At 53.4% G+C, this 20,371-nt stretch overlaps 1 protein-coding gene across 3 annotated transcripts; it reads left to right on the forward strand.

The window, feature by feature from the left end:
• The first annotated feature begins 1,966 nt into the window (after window positions 1-1,966).
• Irf4 (interferon regulatory factor 4) lies at window positions 1,967-19,108 on the forward strand. 3 transcript variants are annotated; one of them, XM_023562141.2, is made up of 9 exons: window positions 1,967-2,381; window positions 3,316-3,565; window positions 4,383-4,569; window positions 5,298-5,386; window positions 6,031-6,169; window positions 7,836-7,943; window positions 10,379-10,732; window positions 14,108-14,226; window positions 16,147-19,108. In XM_023562141.2, exons 2-9 carry the CDS (start codon window positions 3,350-3,352, stop codon window positions 16,288-16,290), a joined length of 1,356 nt encoding a protein of 451 aa, XP_023417909.1. In that variant the 5' UTR covers window positions 1,967-2,381; window positions 3,316-3,349; the 3' UTR covers window positions 16,291-19,108. The 3 variants fall into 3 exon arrangements, with proteins under 3 accessions (XP_023417909.1, XP_013000547.1, XP_013000546.1); XM_013145092.3 differs by having other exon boundaries at window positions 1,972-2,381; window positions 6,028-6,169; XM_013145093.3 differs by lacking the exon at window positions 7,836-7,943 and having other exon boundaries at window positions 1,968-2,381; window positions 6,028-6,169.
• Window positions 19,109-20,371: the final 1,263 nt, after the last annotated feature.

Raw genomic sequence — 20,371 nt, forward strand, 5'->3', positions numbered from 1 at the left:
CCAGCGGCAGCACTTCTGCAGCCCGGCACATGGTGGTTGAGTGCAAGGAGCCCCAATGCCCCCCAGTCCAGAGCAGTCCTAAGGGCCTCACATCAGAACTATAGAACACTGCTAGGAGTTTTATAACCACAAGTGGTGTACTAACATTTCTCAAGGATAAAATTCCATTGGTTTTAACAAACTTTAGTCCTCCTCCCTTTTAAAGAATGAATTCATGAGGAAATGGTGCCCAGAGGTGCCCAAGAGCTGTCCACCAAGCTCTGTCCACCCAGCTCTATCCAGCCCGATCGCTTAGGTGTTTCTAATATGGGTTTTAGAGAAAACACTTTTCTTGCATGTGATTGAATGATACAGAATTACAAAAGACTGATCTTTAAATGCTGAACTTAGGTACGTTTAGGTTTTCTTACAGTCTCTTTATGATAAATGTGAACTGAAAATTTAAAGTCTGCATTCAGAGCAGGTCTCATGGGCAACAGCCTTTCGCCTGAAAAACTCACTGGAAAAGTCTCTCTGCAGGGCACGAAGACTGGCTTCTGTCTGGGTAGACACGAATTCACTGATTTTCATCCTCATTTTTGAAGAAGTGGTGACATTTGAAGATAAATGTCTACTATTACAGAAACAATGATTTTCCTCAAGCCTCAGTGAGGGGAGAAAAGAGGAAGTTCCAAAACTGTCATATTTTTGTTTGTTTGTTTCAACCCTGTCTAGGGATGTAAAAGCCCTTTGGTCAGCAGCTGGCAGCACCCGCCTGTCAACCCTGCTCTGGGACATCGGGCACCTGGGGAGTTTCGGTGACTTAGACAGCTCATTCTTTGCATTCATTAGGAAAAAAAAAAAAAAAAACCCTGCTTCTAGTGGCTGCAGATGACAAACAAGTAAACCAGAAGATGGCGTTCAAGGTTAGCCGTGGTTTCCTCACACAAGGTGGCTGTGTAAATTTTTTAAAAATCGTGCAGTGACTGTTGTTTTGAACTTCTAGACAGAGTGTGCATGGGTGAGGAAAATCCTGAACTGACTAACCCCAGTGCAGGGCCCACCTGTAGGGCAGTGCAAACGCTGTCGCCGTCATTTTAGTCCTCCCAGTCTTCTGCGCATACATTTGTGCACATTTAGGAACAAGTAACTCAGGTTGGTGAAGTAAGCGGGTGGGAGGTGCCCAGAAATATATGCTGAATGAATGAAGAAAGGGAAAAACAGGTTGTGGCCAGAATTTTTCTTTGAACGAAACCCTGTTGTTTATAACAGAGACTCATGGAAAACTTACTTAGGTGAACGAGCAACACAGCATCCTGTTACTTTCTGAGAAAGTCCGTTAGGGTTAGGGAAAGCACAGATCTGCCCGTCGCTGCCTCTTTGCTCTGGCCTGGACTCCTTTACTCCTCCAAGATAGAAAATTAAAAGACGAACTGAGAAATAAGTGAAATCAAAAGCTGTTCAAAAGTTGCAAGTTGACCACGCAAGGTGGTGATCTAAAATCATACAGAAACTTGGATTGGAGGGTTTACCTACAAATGCTAAGTAAATAAACACGCCGGCCGGCGCGCCCACGGCAACCCGAGGCAGGCTCTGGGGGTTCACTGTGGAGACTGAAGACGGCTTGGGAAACTGAGCCAGTCTCAGAATTGCTTGATTATTCTATTTTGGACATTAATGCTCCACTAAGAAACTGCTTCCCATAGGACACGGATTAGTGATGCCACTATGAAGTGAACTGCCGTTGGGGAGCAATTGTCTTCAACCCCCCATTTCTCTCGCGTTACCATCATTGAAACTCGGGGCGGGGGCGGGCTGCAGCGTCCCCATCCATTTGCCTAATGGAGCACAGTGTTGGGGCCACAGTTCATAGCGGAAGGGGTCTGGACCACGTCTTGTGTTCTTTTTAGCGAGGGCGATGTGGTCCCCGCGCGGAGAGGCAGGGCTCCCTCTGGCCGGCGACAGTGCCAAAGGCGCCCTGCCCCAAACTGGCTCCCCAGGGACGACCCCGGGATCCCCCGCCGCTCAGCGCGCCAAGTCCCTTGTGGGCCGGATTTCCACTACCCGGGGCCCCACTTCCCGCCCCTCCGTCCGCGCCGCGCCCTTCGCGCACGCAGCCCCTCGTGCAGGTCCGGGGTGGCAGCGCGCCGGGAGGCGCTCTCGGGCAGGTGCGCCAGGCCCCGCGGTTGTCGGGGTCGCTAAGGCTGCTGAGGTCTCCGGGTCCCGCGTCCGCACCCGACGGAGGCACGAGGGCCCCGCCCCGGGGCAGGCGGAGCCGCTCGCCCCGCCCTCCACGCCCTCCCCCTGGTGGCTCCGATATAAAGTTCCTCTTTCTCACCTCGCGCTGTTTCTGCCCTTGAACTGGGGTCCGCACAGCGCCCTGAGCCCCGAGTCCCGGCGAGGTAAGGCGTGGAGTTGGGCGAGACGCGGAGGGACAGGAGGTGACAAGGTCGGGCAAGGCCCGTACCCCGGCTGCGCAGAGTAGCCGCGGGGGCGCACTTGGAGAGGTTGGGGTCGCCGGGTCAGGGTCGCCCTCGAGGGCCCAGGAGGCTCCAGGCGCGTCCCTGACACAGTCCTGGTCGCCCCGCATGCGACGCGCGCACCCGACTGTCCTGGCCAGCGGTGGCCCCAACGGAGCCCGACGCCGGGGCGCAGGGTGCCCGGCCTAGGACCCCGAGCGCGCCCGATGTGGGCATTCAGCGTCCTGCGCGTGGCCGCGGCTTCCACGGGCCGGGCCGGAGCTGGCGTCGCACTCTCCTGCCTCGGCTTCCTCACTGAGCCGGTCCTGTCGCTTAGGGCCTACAGGGTCCTTCGAGCAGACCGCTAAGCATGAGGCAGAGGCCTGCCCTGGATGCAGGGTCAGGACCGGGGTCCCGGACCGGGTGGAAGCAGAGACCCACGCCGCCTCCCCGGGCCGCCTGCCGCTCCCCGATCGCGGGACTCCCTGGCCCCAGGCGCAGCCTCGGATGCGGTTTCCGAAGGACTTTTTAGTCCTCGCTGGCTGGGCCGCTGCGGCTCCCGGGGGCACAGTGAAAAGAGGAGGCGGGCGCTGCCCTCCCGGGCGAGCCCACGTGCGGGGCCCGGTGTGCGCGGGGCGGCGGGGCAGTGCGGCTCGGGGGCGCGAAAGGGGAAACTGAGATGAAGAGGAAACGGGATGCAGAGGCTCGGGAGGGGGCGGAGGGGAGCGGGAACCACCTGAGTGTGCGCCCGGGGCGCGCGGGAAACGGGGCGCTCCTGGCCGCGAGTGCGCGGAGCCCGGCGAGGGTGCACGGCCGGGTGGAGGGGACCCACGGAGGGCGGCCGTCCCCGCCCGGGCTCACGTCCTCCGCCCCGCAGCGCGTGGTGAAGCGGCTCCGGCAGCGCGCTCGGCATGAACCTGGAGGGCGGCGGGCGCGGCGCGGACTTCGGCATGAGCGCGGTGAGCTGCGGCAACGGGAAACTCCGCCAGTGGCTGATCGACCAGATCGACAGCGGCAAGTACCCGGGTCTGGTGTGGGAGAACGAGGAGAAGAGCATCTTCCGCATCCCGTGGAAGCACGCGGGCAAGCAGGACTACAACCGCGAGGAGGACGCCGCCCTCTTCAAGGTCGCCGGCGCGGGCCACGGCGGGCGGGCGGGCCGGGGGCGCCGGGGTCCCAGTTCTCAGCCACTGCGCCTCCAGAGGAAACCTGTACCGTGATACATGGATGCTGAGCCTGGGGCCAGGGAGTCCCGCGATCAGAGATTGGTCAGGCGGCCCGGACGTGGCGCCCGGGGGAGGCGGCGTGGATCTCTTTTTCTACCCAGTCCGGGACTCAGGACCCGGTCCTGCACCCCAGGACCTCAGGCTTAGCTGTCTCTGTGTTTCCTGCTGTTTCCCTGCTTTCCTGTCCTCTCTTCTTGGGATTTTCTCACCCGCATCTCTCTCTAGCTTTTTTCTGCCCTGCTCTGGAGCTCTTCGGCTGCTTCTGTCTCTGCTGTTCCTCACTTTCGGTGCCCCCCCCCACTGTCTCCCTCCTCTGTGCACACCCTGGAGCAGTTTCCCCAGGGAGCTTCAGACCTAGGCAGCACCTGCGTGGCCTAACGGGGACTTCCTCCGGGAATTTGCTGTCCCTACCTCGCCTGTGTGGCCCCACACTTATTCTGCAGGGACCTCCCCCTTGCAAGTCCCAGCCAGGGTGAGCAGAGCCCATTCCAGGCGCCTCCACGCCCCACTCCACCTTTCAGAAACACCCAGAAAATGCTCAAGCCACTCTCTCCCACCTGGCAATCAGAAGCCCTGGAGAATTACTTTACCTAGGAGGCACCTGGTGTCTTTCTGTGCCACATTTTGTGCCTCGGTATGAACTGGAAGCACCATGCTGAGACTGAGTTCCAAAAAGCGCCTGTTTTGACCTTCGCTTTGCTCCGCTCTGTCCTCCCAGGCGTGGGCACTGTTTAAGGGAAAGTTCCGGGAAGGCATCGATAAGCCGGACCCTCCCACCTGGAAGACCCGCTTGCGATGCGCTTTGAACAAGAGCAACGACTTCGAGGAGCTGGTGGAGAGGAGCCAGCTGGACATCTCCGACCCGTACAAAGTGTACAGGATTGTTCCCGAGGGGGCCAAGAAAGGTAGGGGCTTCCTTGGGCAAGGGGGCAGCTGATACTTACAGCCTTCATTTCGTCTGACGGCCACTTTCTAGTTTTGATTTTGTACAGCCCAGCAGGGCCTCTGCCCAAGTTCTGTGGTTTCTGAGTTGATAATATTGTGATCTTGGTGTAGGATTGTTTCATGGAGGCTAAGCCTCTGTGTGTGCGTGTGTGTGTGTGTGTGTGTGTGTGTGTGCGCGCGCGTGTGTGTGTGTCTCCCATTACAGGATGGACTAAATCGCCAAAAGAAATCCTGGAAGACTCATTAAAGCTCTGTATAGTTAATAGCTCTTAGTAACTTTTCTAGACGGGAAAGACTACTCCATACCCACAAAAGTGTTACTACTTATAATAATACAAATGTCAGCTTTTGAGAGGATAGTGGTGCTTGTTACAGTCCAGACCTGTGGTCCTCTCTTTTCAGCAGTGAGACCAGTGCTTCCCTGTCAGAGCTCAGGAGTCTGTGTTTCAGTTAATTAACGCTGCCCCTGGCGCAGCCTTTCGGTAGACACAGGCACATTCACACACCAAGTTTCAGCAGCAGCTTACCTGTCACACCCAGGTCAGACCTTGGGTGGCCAGAAGACGCCTTATTTGTCAGCCTCGTGTTATGCCTTCTAAGAATTAAGCCCTCAGGTATTTTTCCAAGATTTGACATTAAGTCAGTTCCTTTTTTCACTCTGCCATTTCCCTCTTCCGCAAACACACAGGAGCCAAGCAGCTCACTCTGGAGGACCCGCAGGTAGCCATCGGACACCCCTACTCCATGACCACGCCATATGCCTCCCTCCCAGCCCAGGTATGAGGAGGGCAATAGGTTCTGGAGGGCCTGGAGGGCCGGGCCAGGTCTCTGTGCTGGGCACAGCAGAGGACCCAGACACCGTAGAGGACTCAGTGCTGCAGGTGATGCATCCAGCGGCCACACAGTCCCTAGTCACTGTGGTCCGACTTCCCTGGACTGCCACCACCAGGAAAGACGGGGGTTGCTGCTGGCGGAGTAGGGTTCTTCCGGTTCTTCAGATCCTCTGGGAACCTGGCCTCTTGCAGCAGTTGAAGATTTTGGAAGCGAAGAGCACTGTCATGTGAAACCACAGGGCCGCAGATGGCTGCAGGCCTTTCTGATGTGAATGGCAGCTCTGTTGGGCTCACTCTGTGGGAAGAGAAGGCAGATTCTCCTGCAGTATTTTTGGTGCCGAGCTCAACCATCTGACGCTGCTGTTCCCCAGTCAGTGCTGCCCTCCAGGGTCCCCGTTGTGCCGTCCCATCCTGTGTGGCTCCAGCCACCCGCCCAATGAACGGACTGCACAACTCTTTTTTAAAAGACAAAATGATTTGGCTGCTGGCCAAAGGAGGGGTTCTCTGAGGCGTCTGAGAGGATGTGAAAGCACCCCACTTCCCACGCTGATGCTGTTGGGCTCACCGCCTCCTGTGTTCCTTTAGCAGGTCCATAACTACATGATGCCACCCCACGATCGCAGCTGGAGGGACTATGTACCCGACCAGTCACACTCGGACATCTATCAGTACCCCGTGCCATTCAGTCCCCGCAGCCACCACTGGCAAGGCCCAGCTTGTGAAAATGGTAAGGGGCACGCTGGGGCAGGGATGGGGAGTGGATGGGACATGGGCAGGGGGTTCCCCGGCAGTCCCCTGGGCAGCACCACAGGCTTCCTGCTCCTCGGCGGTGCCTATAAAGACCCAGTATACAGAGAAGAAGAGACAGCTGTGTTCTGTCAGTGCTGACCAAGCCCTCAGAGCCAGCCCTACCTTGTGTGGGTCCTTAATTAGATACCCAGACATCATTCCAGCAAGCTACGATTGCCCTTTAACAAACTAGAAGAGTTCTTGGAAGTTCCCAGAATGGGAGTAACCAGCCCGGGTCCCCTGGGAAGAGTGAGGGGCTGGGCTCCATTCTAATCTCCTGGTCCCAACCCCTCTTCCACGTGAGACAGGAGGTGGGCACCCATGTGCTGTTGACATGTTGTTCAAGTTTAATGTGGTAACACTTTTCATCATGGCTGAATCATCTTTATTTGTCATCGTAAGCAAAATGGGATAGATGTTGGCGGTCCCCCTTCCTGAATTTTCTCTTAGTGCTGATGGAGAGCCCCAATCTCAGCAGTCTTTTTCTGTCCACCTGGCCTTCACTCTGGTCCCCACTCTGTGGGGACACCAGGCCAGTCCTGAGCTCACTTCTGTCCCTGGACCAGCCGTGTGTCCAAGCCTCACTGTTCTTGGTGGATAAACACCAAAAAGAAGGGAAGAAAATGTTTCCACCAGACCCTGGCTGTACTGGGTCCTCAAGACCCGCTTCTTCAGAGTTGGGTGTGGTTTGCTGGCCAGCGGGGTCCCCCGGACTCCAGTGGGACCACACAGCAGATCTTGAGTAGCTAAGTGCAAAGAAACTTACAAGCTGCATGCAGTACAGCGAGTGCCTGCTGTTGGGGCTTCTGAACCAGTTGCTGGGGTGCAGGTCCTGAGATGTGTCAGCACCCTGACCCTCTGCTATGCTCTGGGAATGTCCACTCCCTCGTAACGTGACCACTTCCAGTCCTGTCCAAAGCACTCTTGCCTTCTGGCATTGGAGAAGTATATCGCTGTTCAGTGTTGGTACTGAGTGGCATGGTAAGCGGAGAAGTTCAGAAGTCCGTTTCTTGGGCTTTTCAAGGGTGATTTGCGATGAAGGATGCTGTTCCAAATCACAGTGCAGGAAGCAGCTAACATGTCTGGACCCCAGGTCTGTGTCCCAGGATCAGCTGGGGTCAGCAAATGAGCCGGTAGTGGGGAGGCAGTGCTCTGAGCTGTGTGGCATCCTGTTTCCATGCAGGGTCCACACAGTAGGGCTGCAGGCCTGAGCTCTGCTCTGATGTCTCCCAGACCCAAAGGAACCAGGCAGAACAGACCCGGCCTAAACACTTTGTGAGTGTGTCAGAGACACACCAGCCTGAGTTCAGGGCCCTGCTACGGGTTTGCTGGGTGGACAGGAGTGGATCTGCTGGTCTCTCACTGAGCCTCGGTTTCCCTACTCATAAAGTATGGGGAGAGTTGTGAGTTTCCTTGCAGCACTGTGCAGTGGCTCCCTCCCGCTTTGGCCTGGGTTTTCCAACTGGATTTCAGTTTGTCTTTGCCTGCAGAGCTTGTGCCCCCTCTGCCAGCTGGGCTCAGGCTGGAAGGTGACCCGGCTGGGCTCAGTGCATACACGTTCAAGTCCTCTTTAGACTGCTTCTGACTTTTATTTGCAAATGCAGGTTGCCAGGTGACAGGAACCTTTTATGCTTGTGCCCCACCCGAATCCCAGGCTCCCGGAATCCCCATAGAGCCAAGCATAAGGTCTGCCGAAGCCTTGGCCCTCTCAGGTGAGTGCAGCACTCAGGGCTGGATGCCCTGCGGGAGGCCAGCCTCTCCTCAGCTCCTCCGGCCTTTGGGTAGTGTGGGTGGGATGTAGATCCCAGCTCTGCATCCTCGGGTCTGCAGTGGGCTGCATAGATCCCAGCACCTGGGCTGTGTAGTCAGCGCAACGAACAGTGAGGGGTCCTATTTGGAAGCTTCTCAGGGGAGTGGGTAGTTTGCGCCCTGGTAACAGATCCTAGTGCGGGTTGGATGGAGGCACTTTAACCTCGCCACTGATGCCCACCTGAGCCTCCAGGCTGCACAGACACCCTAGTGTCCTGCATCCAGGTCCTTGTGGCCAGCAGTCTCACCGCACAGAACAGTTTCCTACGAAATGATAAAAATTTCCACTCTGAGAAGCCATCTGCCCCTCAGGGTCAGCCTCAGACTGGCTCTTGACTGCCCCAGTATGCTGCCTCTGGCCCCAGGCAGAGCACACTGTTGAGTCTTCCCAGCTCTCTCCAGACTTGCAGACAAATACGGATTCGGGGATTCAGTCTGACTTACACATCTGTTTCTAGAAAAATCCTCACTGGTCCACTTTGAGGAGGGCACTTCCTAAGCATTTGTCCTCCAAGACAATTTAGTCTTTAAATAGTATTTTGCATTGTTCTTAAATGCAAGATAGAATTTGAATCTATAGTAAAAATCAACAGCTTAGGCTTTGGGATTCTCACCCTGCCTCAGCCTCCTTAAAAGTCACTGGCAGAAAACATGAACTAAATTCTGCAGGTTTTAGGGAGAGGAGCTGGGGCCTTGTCTGCTGGCAGGGAGCTGCAGTGTCCCCTCCTTCTGAGGGAGGCATGTGCCTCTCCCTCGAGGCTGCTTACCCATAACTGAGGATCCCTCAGGGGGGGGAGGCGTTTCGGAGCAGAAGGGCTTGTGTTTGTTTTTAGAAACTTTCAAACCCTCTCTTAGCACCTAAGACTTGTGTGCTTGCCTGAAGAATAGGAAATAAACAGCTATTTATATCTCTGCAACCTCGTGATTTCTGACGACATTAAATGAAATGAAACCTGCCCCGAGTGTCACCTCTGATAGCCGACACCCACTCGCGCCGGCTTGCGTCTCACTGGGTTCGCGGAGGCAGAAATGGAAGAGACAGTGGTGTGGGTTAAATCTCAGAACCTGCCCTGAGGAATAAGAGGGTTTTGTGGGTTTCTCTTTTGTTTGCTGTGTATAATGCAGATTAATTATCAACCGTGGGTGCATCTATCCGAGAGCTGCGATTTCCAGCCATTGCGACAGACATCCCATACCAGACGCCGCCGGGTCCCCCGCGCCTCTCCCGAGCCCTCCGCCAGCTTCGCTTGCTCTGTCAGCCTGTGGGTGGGATCCTAAAGAGGTTTCTGAAACCAGTAAAACTTCTATAAATAAGTTCATCTTTTTAAGCTAGTTGTTTAAAAGGTGTAGGAAGCCCAGCCTTAGAGTTACCAGCCTAGTGAGACTGCAGCAGGCTTCCCGCCAGAGGCGGCGTGCAGGGCCCCGGCCCTTCGCTCAGGGAGCCCCCGCCTTCTGGCGCTGGCTTGGGATCCAGGTCCTCGCAGGTCCCAGGCAAACGCTGCACTGCGCATTATGTTCCAGCCTTAATTCCTTGGCTTCCCCTAGAATAAATTTTACGATAAGAGCAGCACATCCCCGTTGTAACAAACTAATTTGAAAACCAGACAAAAACAAAAGGAGAAAACAAAGAAAAGCATCCTATTCTACCGTCCAGCGCTCACCATTTGTAATTAAGGGCTTCATTCCCAGCTTGCCTGCTTGCTTTCTGTCCTCTATCCGTGTGTCATCCAGCTGTCCTGTCATCTGTCTCTCATCCTAACTCCCCAGCTGATGCTAGACTGATACTTTAGGGAGCTTACCCGTGTATGGACATACTTTGCTTTTTTTCTGAAATACCCTTAAATAATTTTTTGCTCATAGAAATTAAACTTAGAGTTCCCCTTTTCCAAAATCAAAAGATTTACTTCAAGAAGAATTTTCACTCAGTGACATCTCACTTCAGATGTAATTATTGTCACCATCATCCCCAATGTGACTCTTTACATTCTTTGACACAGGGGGTCTCTCATTTGACTTAAACGTATTTTGCAGAAAACTAACGAAATATATGCTTCCCCCTTTCTCAAAAAAACAAAGCAACACCCAAAGCACCCATGGCCGCATAATCATGAGCACTGCTGGCTTCTCTAAGTGAGTGTGCCAGGAGTGAGGCTCCAGGCGGAAAGGAGCACCCACCCACAGTGTCTCCCAGACCTCTGGGACCCGGCAGCTGCTCCTCTACTCCCCGAGCCCCTTGGGAAGCCAGAATCCACCACCGCGCTTTGTTCTGGGCAGTTGTGGGGTGTTCTGGGGGCGTCCTGGGCCCCTCAGCACTGACTGCAGAGCTCCATGTTTGCAGACTGCCGGTTGCACATCTGCTTGTACTACCGGGAAATCTTGGTGAAGGAGGTGACCACGTCCAGCCCTGAAGGCTGCCGGATCTCCCATGGACACACCTATGATGCCAGCAACCTGGACCCAGTCTTGTTCCCCTACCCAGAGGACAACGGCCAGAGGAAGAACATCGAGAAGCTGCTGAGCCACCTGGAGCGGGGCGTGGTTCTGTGGATGGCCCCCGATGGGCTTTATGCCAAGAGACTGTGCCAGAGCAGGGTGTACTGGGATGGGCCCCTGGCGCTGTGCAGCGACCGGCCCAACAAGCTGGAGAGGGACCAGACGTGCAAGCTCTTCGACACGCAGCAGTTTCTGTCAGGTAAGCTCGCCGGCGCTGGGAGAGGTGGCGATGGTCATGCTGGGTGCACGGGTCCCTGCTCCCCCAGGCAGCATTCTCCTCCTGTTACCCCCAGGAGGTAACAGGAGCCTGGGCCTTGTCCCAGGAGAGAGGCCCTGCCTGTCCAGTCCACATCTGCTCCTGTCACCTTTTCCTCTTGTGCCCAGCGGCCCAGAGTCCAGATGAGATAACTCTGGCCTAGTACTCTGCTTTCTGGTTCCCACAGCCGCCCTTTGTCACCATTCTGTTTCATTGGCAAAGATCTCATCAAGCCTAGCTGCTGCGACCTCAGCTCTTTTGAGGTTCCTGAAAAGCTAGAGGTTTTAGGTACATTGCTGACCTTCTTGGCTGTGAGCTGCATCACCCCAGATAGATACCACCCTGCAGGGGGACCCAGGGCAGCAGTGTCCTGAATCAGTGTAGCCAAGGGGAACTGATGGGTGGCCTCACCTGGCCTCAGGCCTTGGAATGCTTTCCAGAATCGGTGTGCTGTGTTGTTCTGGTTTTGATTTTAAGACAGTTCAGTTAGCCCTGGTCTGGCATCCGTGAAGTCAGTGGCCATGCGGTGGTGGGGTTTTTTCCACAGCATCCCTTAGCTCCAGGGGGAGGAGAGGCTGCCACCCACCTGCCAGTTCTGTCCCTTCCTTACCCACCCCTGTCCTCTTACAAGTGCCCTGTTCTGAGCACCCTGTCTTGGGTTTTTCACGAGACTCTCTGCCCTGAACATGGGGACAGTCTGTTATTTTGCAGCTTTTACACACCACAAAACAGACGAGTCCAGCTCGTCAGCATGCATTACACACGTGCTGCAATGCTGTGTGGTGAGGCCACCATTGAAAGCCTGCTCTCCGAGCAGTTCTCAAACGTGAAGTGCACCGTCTGCCTCAAAGTAGCTGAACTCATGGAAGCGGCAGGTCACTGTAGCTGTGGCCTGGACGATGCACGCTAGGCGTGTGGGATTTATTCCTCCTACATGGAAGTAGGTGCCTCTGGCCTCCATCTCCCAGTCCCCTTGTCCCAGCCCTGGTGACCACCAGTCTACTCCCTGCCCATGTGAATTCAGCCCTTTGGATTCAGAGATACAGGTTAAAGGCTTTCTAATTGGAACACTCTAGAAAACTGAGGTCATTCAGGATTTGTCTTTGGGCTTCAGGCATCTTTTACTGAAAATATGTCCTCACGGTCCATCTATATTGTTGCAAATGACAGGATTTCCTTTTTTAAAAGCGGAGTGGTGTTCTGTTATGTGTATATCACATTTTCTTTATCAGTTGGTGAATATTTAGGTTGATGTGCTATCTTGATGGTGCACAGTACAGATGCCTCTTAGACATGCTGATTTTGTTTCTGTGGAGTACATACCCAGGAGTGGAGTTGCTGGGTCCTAAACTTGATTCATGGCAGAACTCAGTTCAAGTGAAAATGGAAACCACCTGTGTGTCTGGCACTGCCAGCATTTATTTGGCCATGGCTTACGTGGCCCAGTTTTGCATAGATCCACGGAATTCTCCAGCAGTGCCTAGAACAAATACTCCCTCGGTGCAGCCTTCCCACAGAGGTGGGGAGCAGCAAGAGGCCGCTCTGTGGGACTGTGTGGTAAAGACCACATGTGGGACAGAGGACCTCTGTGGAGGCCGCAGAGCCATCCCTGCACCACTCCCGGGCCATGCAGCCTGTGCTGTGGTCAAGCAGGTGTGGCTGATGAGGAGCAGAGAGGAGTGGGGAGCTCCGAGAGGCCCGTTGCAGCACCTCTGCTGGCCTCTGGGTCTCAGAGCACTCCGTGTCCTGAGAGGGGGCCTCCAGGCTGGTGCTTCATTAGAGACGGTAGATCTTGGTAGCTGTAGCTCAGAGCCCTGATTCAGGCATTCCAGAAAGCCGGCACTGGCTTTTCTGAGTTCCTCTTGCATGTGTGTTGCAGGGAGCCAGCAGGTTCCCGCTGTGACAGATAGGGCTGCCAGATGCGCGATGGCCCAGACAGGCCCAGAGGCAGGTACAGGAGCCCAGCACCTGGGCTCGCCAACTCCCCAGCCTTGCACTGTGTGTTTATCAGTGGGCAGGGGCTCCTCCTTCTCTCTTGCGTCTTTCACCTTCCTCTATAGCTGGCGCCTGCGCTCTGCCTGTACCACAACCCCTGAGGGTCACAGAGGATGCTGTGAGCTTCAAAGCCGCAGCTGTGCACAAGGAGGGATCCTGCCGAACGTTTTCACGCTATCGAGCGTTAGAGGCCTGGCTTTCTCGGGGCGCAGTGCCCGCCTGCCCGCCACTGCCATGTGGGGGACCCCAGGCCACAGCTTGGGAATGTGCTTCACACAGTCTGACTCATTGGTGAGGTTTGATTTGAACTCAGGAAGAAAAAAAAGGTGCAGGAAGTCAAGTGGTCCTGTGAGTTAGCTAGAAACTCTTCAGTTGCACAGAGCAGTGGAAATCTTCGCTGTCTTACCCATTCAGGATTTTCACCCCGCTAGGGACGGTCCCCAGAGGCCTATCTGATGAGGATGTGGCAGTGCAGCTGCTCTGCGGAAGCGCAGAAGCTCCTGTTATTCTCGGGCCTTCTGCAGACAGGACTGACTCTGACAGAGGGACAGGCGTTGGCTCAGGGGATAGACACTGGCCTTTACTGTTTGTTTTCCTTGAGTTCCGGCCCCCACCTCGGGGCGTCTTGCCAGCAGTGTTGCCCTCTGCTTCATACCCATCAGGCAGGAGTAGTGGCCCGGGGCTGGGGGCCATGGGGCCAGGTCAGTGCCCAGCCCATCACTGTTCAGTTCCCAGGACAAGGCCAGAGATCTGCCCAGTCCCGCGCTGTGGTCAAGACGCAGAGCCTAGTGGGGGCAGTTGCCCGTAGCTGGTGCCTGAGAGGTCCCTGGGTTACTGATGTGTCCTCGGCAGCATAAACGCTGGCCTGCTGGCCTCCTGAGTCAGCAGGTGGAGCTTCAGGACGATGCTAGTGTGTGGGCACATTCTGATTTCCTAGTAAAGATGTCTCCGCGCGTCTGTCATGGTTTTGGCTCCATGTGGCCTCCTGCTTATCCTTCTCCTCCCTCTTCACCCCTCTCTGCCACCTCCGCCTGCCTATGGGCCGGTGCTGAGGAGCAGGGACCTCGAGCCTAGGCCCTTCCCTCCCCAGCCCCCGCCCCAGCAGAGGGAACCAAGCTGAGTGCCCGGCGGGCCACATACCAATGGTCTCGTGCACACAAGTGCATATATGTGTGCCTGTGCGTGTGGGATTTGGTATCTGAGGACTGCACAGGAAGGGCTTGCGTTGGTGATCAGGGGTCCACCCGCAAGGAATCACACAGCGCTCTTGCTTCTGTGTCGCCCTGGCCGCTCTGGTCGCTGACACCGGTTCTGTCTTCTTAGAGCTGCAGGCCTTTGCTCACGCTCACCACAGCCGACCCCTGCCGCGCTTCCAGGTGACTCTGTGCTTCGGGGAGGAGTTTCCAGATCCTCAGCGGCAAAGGAAGCTCATCACGGCCCACGTGAGTACTCGGTGCGGTGGGGGCAGGGCTCCGCTGAGAGACGCTCAGGTGACAGTCAAGTGCCAGGTGACCTGGGAAACAGACGTAACCCTGGAGATGTGCAGGAGGAAGCACGTGTGTGACAGCATGGCTCAGGGACGGGGCCACTTCCTGCCCTGAGGTCACCGTCACAGAGCCAGAGCAGACCAGAGACTCAAACCAAGGACTCTGCCTGCCCGTCTTTCTTACACGTCAAATTGCCATGTTCCCATTTCTCAGACTCAGAAGGACTGACCCTAAAAGTTGCCTTTGAAGTTCTTTATGTCTCCTGGCTTTTAAGTGCTGTCACGCTGGCATATGTTCCCTGGGGAGGGAGTCTCTCTCTGACCCGGATGTTACCCATGCAGGTGTGTGTATGATGGGCCATCTCCAGGTATTTCCCAGCCTCTGTTTTCTTCTGGACTTCTGGGAGTTATTTAATAATTGTCTGGAGGCAGCTACATCTGTCAAGGAATCCGCTAAACCAGTGGCTCCTCCTGGGCTCTTGCCGTTTAAGATGCATGCGACTGTGCTCTGTCTACGTCTTTTCATAAAAGAGAAAGCAGACTTACATAAGCATCATTTAGCATTCATTTGTCATTAAAAATGATTTTTGAATTTGAAAATTGTACATTACTACAAACCCAGAGAGTCAGTAGTACCACCAGGTGAAAAGTTACACCCATGTTATCCAAATTCAGATAAGAGTTTAGCTCTGATATCACTTCTTAATTGAAAACTGGAAGCTAAAGGTGGGGATTGTTGGTAGAACTCTGACCTGGCATGCATGAGACCTTGAGTTTTATCTGTAGTATTATGGAAGAAAGAAAAATATTAAAATACGACACTCTTTAAATGCAGACGTACAATTTACCTTTCCTAATGGTAGGAACAAAGCCAGACAACCACTCAACAAAAATATGATCCCAGACTTTAGTCTTCTGTCATAACTTCTTTCTAGTGAATGATATAATTACTGACATCTCATTATGAACAGAGATAGCTCAACAATCAAATAAAACCAGGCTTAATAAGCGCATCTTGTAGCAGGTGGTGAAGTTCAGGTCCACATGGACTGTGGTGAGGATTTCCACACAGCTGCCCGCCAGGTCAGGCAGAAACAGTCCCAAGGCAAGGTGACCCTCCAAATCAAAGTATGGCTTCATAAAGGAAAATGCCCAGGCGTACATGCAGGAGTTCTGTTTTTTATTATGGACTTAATTCACCCAGGTGCTTACAAAAGGATTATGCAAGTCACTTATCAAATAGCACGAAGGCTCAAATGGACAACACAGTTCTTCGGGAAGGGTTCTGCTGGGTTTTGGTGCTGTTGACCTTGGTGAATGTGGTCCGTACTAATAATCAAAACAAACACACCTGGGACCAGTGGACTTCCCCTTCCCCCTAAGAGCAGCTCGGTTGCTGTTTCATTTCATTTCCTTTTCTTTTATCCTTTGGGTTAGAATTCTCTAGACTGCCTGGGGGCCTGAAGTCATTCAGGGTGAGCTTCTCACTGTCAAACTACAGTTGTGGAAAAATAAATTCATTAGTTTAAACTACCCTGAAATTTGCCTGACCTTTTGATTTGATCATTTGATCAGATAATGTTCATTCGGTCTTAGTTAAATGTAAATTTCAAGTGGAAGTTGGTTTTAAAGATCATCTTTATTTGCACCTCAACTGAAATCCAGAACTAAGTAGGTTCTGTCTGTATTCAGGACTAAAAAAAAAAAAATTGACTCTTCAAATGGCTCTAAATATAAATGTTTTGGTGTGTTACAGAATATAATTTGGACTTTACTTAGAATTTAACCCTTAGGATTTGAGGGTTGTCTCATGATGACCCAATTACACAATGTTGAAAAGACTGCCCCAGTAACATTTTGTAATGTCTTGTTCAAGGTGGAACCACTCCTAGCCAGACAGCTGTATTATTTTGCTCAGCAAAACAGTGGACATTTCCTGAGGGGTTACGATTTACCGGAACACATGAGCAGTCCCGAGGACTACCACAGATCCATCCGACATTCCTCCATTCCAGAGTGAAAACTGTCAAGACGCCGCGGGCTTTTTAAATTGTAAGTATTAGACTTTGACCAGCACATCCAGGGACTGCCTTCTCTCAGCCCCAGAGCTGAGGGTAATCACCGCGCACAGTGAGGACAGGGGTAGACGGTCAGCTGCCTCTGAAGGGAGGACGAGCCTGATCCCGAAGGAACGACAGTCTCCATTCCGTCCCGCGGCAGACCACTGCACTGTGCCTCCAATCGCCTGATCGCCTCGGTTTATGCCAGGAAAACTCACCACGCCACGGGTTTACCTTCGCCTAAGCTGAATCTGGAATATGGTTCTTATTTGAAAACTGAGAAACTTGTGTTTTGGCCACTTAAGTGTTTTATCACTTCTCAGGGCAGCGAAGCCTGGATGGCAGGCTCTACTGCACTTCCCAGGGAAATGTCCGAGCTGCTAGGAGCTGTGGTTCACTCCTGTGGAAATATTTGCTGAGTGACAGGAGCTGGTCTCAGGGCAGGCGGCCAGGGTCTCTGCGGAGCCCACCCTGCACCCTGAGTCCTCCCCTTGGCCTGCCTGGAAGCCCGTGGGTGAGCTCTGTGGTCCTTTCCTCCAGCCAGAAGACCTGGACTTACTTTCAGAGAGGAATGTTTATGGTTTTGTTGTTGTTTCTTGTTCTCTAGAAATTATTACTAAGACTTTTTTCTTAAGGAGCAGAAGATGAAAAAAAAAAACAAAAAAACCCAGTCCAAGTACTGAAGATGTGTTTTTAAAGTGTGGCCACATTTCCCCTCTGTTTGTTTTGCTGAGCCGCTGTGGTATCCATGGCGACAGGGAGGGAGGAGCCGGGCTCAGGTTGGGAGCGCTGTCAGAAGACCCAAGCCGGACCCTGCCGATTGTGTAACTGCGCACTCAGGGGCCGTTTCTGCTTATTTTGTATATTAGATGCTTCCTCATGCCAACAGTAGTTTGACAGGGCCTTAAAATGGCTGGACTTTTGCCAGATCTATTTTGGAACAGAATCCCAAAGATCCCCACTTGCCCAGATCCCCAGATCCCTTACCTTCTGTGTCTTGGGAGGATGGGGTCCTGCATGTCAGTATTTTTCCCCCTGCTATGAAATAACTGGTGTTACTTCCAGGCTTGGCAGGAGAATCAATAGTTCTCAAACGTGTAACTCTCTTGTACTAAACTTTGTTCTGTAATTCACTCAGCAAACACACAATAAACGCCTGTGTGTCCTGAGCATTACACAGGTTGCAGCATTTACAACACGTCAGCAGTGAAGCCCTGACTGGAGGGTCACTGTATTTTTACTTTTTAAAAAGGGATTGCCAATACTAAAATATCACATATTGACTGTAGAAAGTGTAAGCAGTCTAGAGTAGAAAATACAAAAGGCGGCTGGGATTGGTTCTTCTTTTTTTTGCAACAAATCCCCTCCCCTCCCAGCCCTGAAGTGCCCACAAGAGGGATTTTGTGCTCCCTGCTGGCACAGACTTACCTCGCAGCAGCCTGCAGGACCCGCTGCCCAGCGCCTTGCAGCATGGGTATCTGTGGGAGGCCATGTGTCCCCCGAGGGCGGTAACTTATACATCTTATAGATGCAGAGTATTTGGGGGTATATTATCCTACGGAAGGTGATGCTAAAATTAGGAACTCTGGCTTCCCAGAACCCCCAGCCCATCGCCTTGCTTGAGTGAGAGCATTTAACCCAGTGCTGGCATCTCACTGAAGCTGTCTCCAGGACATGTCCCTTCCAGGACCTCTAAGCCTTTGTCCTCCAAGGGATGCTTGATGTGTAGTGCGGTATGAACTTTGTAAAACGTATCTGCTGCTTTAACAGTTAACCACGCTTTCTGAAACATGCTTGTTGGTTTGGCCCAGAACTCTGCATACCCACCTGTGCTGATTTTCTAACCATGAATCAGGGTAGAATCGAACCAGACAGTGAGAGGTCTGGTGAAGAATCCTGACCGTCGTCTCAGGACTTTGAAAAGGAGTGGTTTCCTCATTGGTTGTCTCATGGGATGTGCACTCCAGAATTTAGTTTATGTTAAGTTGCAGATGCTGCCAAAGCTTTAAATACAAGTCAGGCTCAAGGGCTCTGGATGGCCAGGGCGGGGCTGTACTAATCTCACAGATGTATGAGATGGGTTGTTTGCTCTTGGAATTTCATGAGCAAGCACATCTGCTAGCGCACTGCAGAAACAAGGCCAAAACCTTGAAGTTCTCCATCCTGAGCAGAACAGAATGGACACGCTACCGGGACTCCACTGGAACAGCTGGGGTTGAGCTGGGACTGCTCCACTGTGAGGAGGAATGTAAGCTGAAAAGGAATCGAAGGACAGGAGGACACCACGGCCAGGAGACTGGGCGTGGGACCATAGGTAGACCTCATGCATCCCTTGCTGCCTGCTGCAGACCAGCCTGACATGTGACAGTGGTGAAGGTCTCTTCTGCCGTGTATTTCCACTGCTCTGAGGAACGTGCCCAGAGCTGTAGTCCAAGTGGAGAGAGGGCAGATGTGGAAAAGCAGAGAGAGACCAACAGGCCAGTCCTGCAAAGGACACTCCTTTTCTGCGTCAGATTTCTTGAGGTGATGGGTCCACTTCTCTCCTTCCCCTGCCCACGTTCCCTTTGAGAGAACCGCAGGGGGGGTGGGGTGGGCAGGACCCTGGCTGACCCGGTGTTCTAGGATTCTCCCCTGTCGGCGGGACCTTGACAGAACATTCTGTGGACATTCTCCACACGTGCCATAGATTGGATGTAAAGTTCTTTCAAAGCGGGCTGATGTTTGTGACAATGTAATGTTTTTAGTTAGTCCATAAATAAAGACTTTTTTAGAAAAGCACTGTCGCGGGATGTGTGCTGCTGAGCGTGCGCTCATCGTGACGGCCCTTCCTTCCTCCTTTGCTCGCCTTGCTCAGTGAGGCTGCTCTGGCGCTCCACTTCCTTCCTGGTCCAGCGTCCCTGAAATCAGATCTCACGGTGCGCAGTTCGTTTAAAAACAAAACAAAAAGAAAACTTCAACTGCTGCACGCTTGCGCTGGGCAGCCCTTCTCAGAGAGAGCGTCCCACAGATGCCGGCGCCCGGTGGCTCCATCACCCTTCACCCCCTGGAGCCCAGCTGCCCCGACCTGTGCTCTGCAGGCTCTGCTAGACCCCAGGAGGTTGTTTGCAGCACCTCCTTTTGTACTCAGGCTCCTCTGATTTTGTTTTTGCTGAAGGCAGAAGGGACATAGACTGAGCAGCAATCTGATATAAAACTGAACAGAGATTTCAGGGTGAAGAAGATAGACTCCCGGGGGGGGGGTCCCCAGCCCGACTGCTGGCCTCAGCTCCCCACTCTGGTGGCCAGTGGAAGATCTCCTTTCCCAGCTCGGTCAGGGGCCATCAACATCCAGCCTGACAGAAAGACTACAAATGGGGTTTAGCCTGGGCGCTCACATCCTCCAGCTGAAGGTTACAGGGAGCTGTCAGAAAGTTGCAGGTGGGGCCTAGGACCCCCCACATACTAGAATGATTTTTAAGTTGGCTCAGTGATAAGCGGAATAATGGAAAAACAAAATCCCCGTGCTGCTTCGTGGGGCTCTTTTGGCTTCACACATACGGACAGCTCGAGTGAGTACACACAGGCAAGACTGGTTTTCAAATCTAACAACTGCTTGTCCCTAAATGAGTGTTTCAAAGACATTTTGAGTCACTGATCTTGCCCCTTAAGTCATTTTACACCTCTCTTGCCCCTTAAGTCATTTTACACCTCCCTCAGGTACCAGGAAGTTGAGCCTTGCTTTATAGAACAAGTGTGACTGTGTGGGGCTCCTTCTTCTAAAATCCGTCATTAACACGACAATTAAGCACATTTGCGTCCAGCAGCACTCCCCTGTGCTGAGCAGGGACTGGGCGCCCCATTGTCGCTTCAGAAAGAACTCTAGTGGGCTTCTTAGGACAGGCTGAACCCAGGTGAAGTTGGGCGGACGGGTGCCTTCCAAGCCAACATCCATGTGTGAATTGAAGCTGATGCGGTCAGTCAGGGCCTCCTTCACTGGCCTTCGCCCTCAACAGCCTGACCACGTGTGGGCAAATGGCTCTGTGCAGATCTTCCTCACGGGCA

This window comes from Cavia porcellus, unplaced genomic scaffold, assembly GCF_034190915.1.
Source record: "Cavia porcellus strain 051 isolate PalLab524CR breed Dunkin Hartley unplaced genomic scaffold, mCavPor4.1 scaffold_13, whole genome shotgun sequence".
Classification (NCBI taxonomy): Eukaryota; Metazoa; Chordata; class Mammalia; order Rodentia; family Caviidae; genus Cavia; species Cavia porcellus.